Raw genomic sequence first — 3994 nt, 5'->3', positions numbered from 1 at the left:
CTATATGGATTTGCCTCTTGGATACAAGACCAAAGAGTCGAATCTTGTGTGCAAATTAAATACGTCCATCTATGGTCTAAAGCATCCAGACAATGATTCTTTAAATTCTCCTCAGCATTATTAAACCATAATTTCAAACAATCCAAGAGAGACTACTCCCATTTCACCTTTGGCATAGGTGACAACATTGTCTATTTACTTGTATACATGGACGACATCATCTTGGCAAGCTCCTCCAAGAAAATGATGTGCAAGGTACAATATTTATTAAAATCTATGTTCAAACTCAAGGTTTTAGGTGATTTAAAATACTTTCTGGGGTTGCAACTTGCAAGATCATCTGAAGGCATTGTCCTTAGCCAAAGAAAGTACACCTTGAGCATATTGGAAGACACCAACTTTATTGATGCTAAGCCGATTTCTTTACCTATGGAGACAAATCTGAGGATGAGTGCCTCTGATGGGGATCCATTGCATGATCCTTCCACTTATAGGCGTATAATTGGGAGGCTAATATACCTTACAATATCACGCCCTAACATCACATATGCTGTCTCCACATTAAGTCAATTTCTATCAAAACCAACCTTCACTCATCTTACTGCTCTCCACCACTTATTGAGGTACTTAAAAGAGAGTGTAGGACAAGGTCTTCTCTTCTCTGCCAAGTCAGAACTGCGACTTATAGCATACGCTGATGCTGATGATTGGGCAGGTTGCCCGGACACTAGAAGAAGTGTCACCAGTTACTGCGTTTTCATTGGTGATTCCCTTATCTCTTGTAGATCAAAGAAGCAACACACTGTCTCAAGGTCTTCCGTTGAATCTAAATACCGGGCTATGGCAGCAGTGGTAGCTGAATTAACCTGGTTGAGAGACCTTCTCTTTGACTTTCAAGCTGACCTTCTATCTTCTATGCTCTTTTTTTACTCACAATCAACCATCCACATTACAACGAATCCCACATTTCATGAGAGAACAAAGCATATCGAGATCGATTATCACTTTGTTCGAGAGTGAGTGATGGCATATTTCTAAATCTCATTCACGTTCGGACACAATACCAACTAGCTAAAATGTATACATTTTTGCAAGTCAACAATCATTACAGAAAGTGTCATTTTTATTCACAACATAAGGAAGATTACATGACTGCATTACAACCTTAGTAGTAGCAAAAGATGGGTGACCCAACCTTTGATGCCAAAGTTTGCTAGAATTATTACAAGAATTGACATTAGCATGATAAGCAAAAATTTGCTGAACACATTTTGATATAGTAAGTCTATGAAATTCATAAAGACCATTTCTAAGATGCCCCATGAAAATAATTGCCTATGTTACCTATAATTTGACAAAGCAATAAAAAGCATGAAACTCAAAATAAACATTATTATCAAAGCAAAATTGGAAAACACTAATCAAATTTTTGGTAATCTTTGGAACATAGAGAACATTTTTCAAAACAAAAGTATTTTTGTGAAGTATAGTCAAAAAGATATGTGGTGCCAATGTGAGAAATATTTAAACCTGAACTATTGGCAACAAATAATTGATCAGTGCTACCGTAATCAGAAGAGGAATACAGATTAGATGGATTATTGGTTAAATGATGAGAAGCACCAAAGTCTGGGTACCAAGAGGCTTTAGAAATTATTGATGGTGTGGTCAAGTATGAAATTGGTTGATGAAAAGAACTAGAAGGTGGTGGAGGTTATGAATTTGATGTAGAAGAAGATTGTGAATTCTGAGAAATGAAGGGAGGTTGATTAGAAGATGAAGGTCTATGAAAATTAGAATAAAATCTGTGGTAGCATTGAAGAACAATGTGACTAGGCTTGCCACAGAGTTGACAGAAAGATCTTGACCCTAATTGCCAAGAACTTTGCCCCCTCTTGTGAATCGTCCTCATCTACCTCTTCTTCCACCATAATTTTCTCTTCCAAAGTTATTAGGACCTACAAATGAAGACTGAACCATATTTACTTGAGCAAGACTGGTAGAATTTTGTTTAAATTTTTCTAGCACATCATCATGAGAAATCAAGAGAGATTCAACTTCTCCAATGGTGTACATATCAGATTTGGCTCTAACCATAATAATGAATGGAGAGTACTCTTCACTAAGCCCATCACATAATGCCTTTATAAGATTATCTGTAGAAATGGGAGAGCCAATAGCTGAGAGAGAATCTACAATCTTCTTGACTTTAGCAACATATTCTGATGTAAAAAGATTCAGATTCTTAATATTCTTAAGTTGAGATTTGAACTGTTTGACTTTAACCTTGGTAGAAGAAGCAAAATAAATATGTAATTTTTTCCAGATTTTATAAACAGTTTCGCAGTGTACTATGCAGTTCTTGAAATTTTCATCCTTTGAAGCTAAAAGCCATGAGCTAAGATTATAGTCTTAAAGATTCCAATATGTATAGATTTTGATAATGTGTCAGCAGCTTGATCAACTTGTGATGCAAATTGAGGAGGTTGTTGATAGGCGAAATTGTGATTCGTACTCTTTATTGTTGTATGGAATTAATTCCCCGATAATGGCTCCAAAAACTTGATGCTCAATATCATGGTGTCTAAAATTTAATTCACAACTTCGCACAACTAACCAGCAAGTGGGTTGTCCAAGTAATACCTTACGTGAGTAAGGATCGATCCCACGGAGATTGTTAGTATGAAGCAAGCTATGGTCATCTTGTAAATCCCAGTCAGGCAGATTTAACTAATTTAAGAGATTATTGGTTTAAATATGATTAATAAAATAAATAGAAAATAAAGATAAAGTTACTCATGAAATCCAATGGTGGGAATTTCGGATAGGTGCATGGAGGTGCTGTGTTCCTTCTGAATCTCTGCTTTCCTGCTGCTTTCATCCAATCCTCCTTAATCCTTTCCATGGCAAGCTGTATGTAGGGCATCACCGTTGTCAATGGCTACATCCCATCCTCTCAGTGAAAATGGTCTAAATGCTCTGCCACAGCACGGCTAATCATCTGTCGGTTCTCAATCAGGTTGGAATAGAATCCAGTAATTCTTTTGCGTCTGTCACTAACGCCCAGCCTTCAGGAGTTTGAAGCTCGTCACAGTCATTTAATCCCGGAATCCTACTCAGAATACCACAGACAAGGTTAGACTTTCCAAATTTCCATGAATGCCGCCATCAATTCTATCTTATACCACAAAGATTCTGATCAAGGAATCCAAGAGATATGCGCCCGGTCTAAGGTAGAACGGAAGTGGTTGTCAGTCACGCGCATTCATATGTGAGAATGATGATGAGTGTCATGGATCATCACATTCATCAAGTTGAAGTGCAACGAATATCTTAGAACAGGAATAAAGAGAATTGAATAGAAAATAGTAGTAATTGCATTGAAACTCGAGGTACAGCAGAGCTCCACACCCTTAATCTATGGTGTGTAGAAACTTCACCGTTGAAAATACATAAGTGGTAAAGGTTCAGGCATGGCCGAATGGCCAGCCCCCATGAAGGTCTAAGGACTAGGCGTCCAAAGATAGCTAATACACTAGTAAAAAGTCCTATTTATAATAAATTAGCTGCTAGGGTTTACAGAAGTAAGTAATTGATGCATAAATCCACTTCCGGGGCCCACTTGGTGTATGTTTGGGCTGAGCTTGAATGTTACACGAGCTGAGGCTTATCTTGGAGTTGAACGCCAAGTTGTAACGTGTTTTGGGCGTTCAACTCTGGTTCGTGACGTGTTTCTGGCGTTTGACTCCAGAATGCAGCATGGAACTGGCATTGAGCGCCAGTTTACGTCATCTAATCTCGAACAAAGTATGGACTATTATATATTTCTAGAAAGCTTTGAATGTCTACTTTCCAACGCCGTTGAGAGCGCACCATTTGGAGTTCTGTAGCTCCAGAAAATTTGTTTCGAGTGCAGGGAGGTCAGATTCCAACAGCATCAGCAGTCCTTTGTCAGCCTTCTTATCAGAGTTTTGCTCAGGTCCCTCAATTTCAG

At 38.1% G+C, this 3994-nt stretch overlaps 1 protein-coding gene across 1 annotated transcript; it reads left to right on the top strand.

The window, feature by feature from the left end:
* The first annotated feature begins 207 nt into the window (after positions 1–207).
* On the top strand, positions 208–1020 carry LOC107464989 (uncharacterized mitochondrial protein AtMg00810-like). Its single transcript, XM_016083956.1, has one exon. It carries the CDS (start codon positions 208–210, stop codon positions 1018–1020), a length of 813 nt encoding a protein of 270 aa, XP_015939442.1.
* The last annotated feature ends 2974 nt before the right edge of the window (positions 1021–3994 follow it).

The sequence above is a fragment of the Arachis duranensis genome, chromosome 9 (genome assembly GCF_000817695.3).
Source record: "Arachis duranensis cultivar V14167 chromosome 9, aradu.V14167.gnm2.J7QH, whole genome shotgun sequence".
NCBI lineage: Eukaryota > Viridiplantae > Streptophyta > Magnoliopsida > Fabales > Fabaceae > Arachis > Arachis duranensis.
This window is presented reverse-complemented; position numbering and strand designations above follow the sequence as displayed.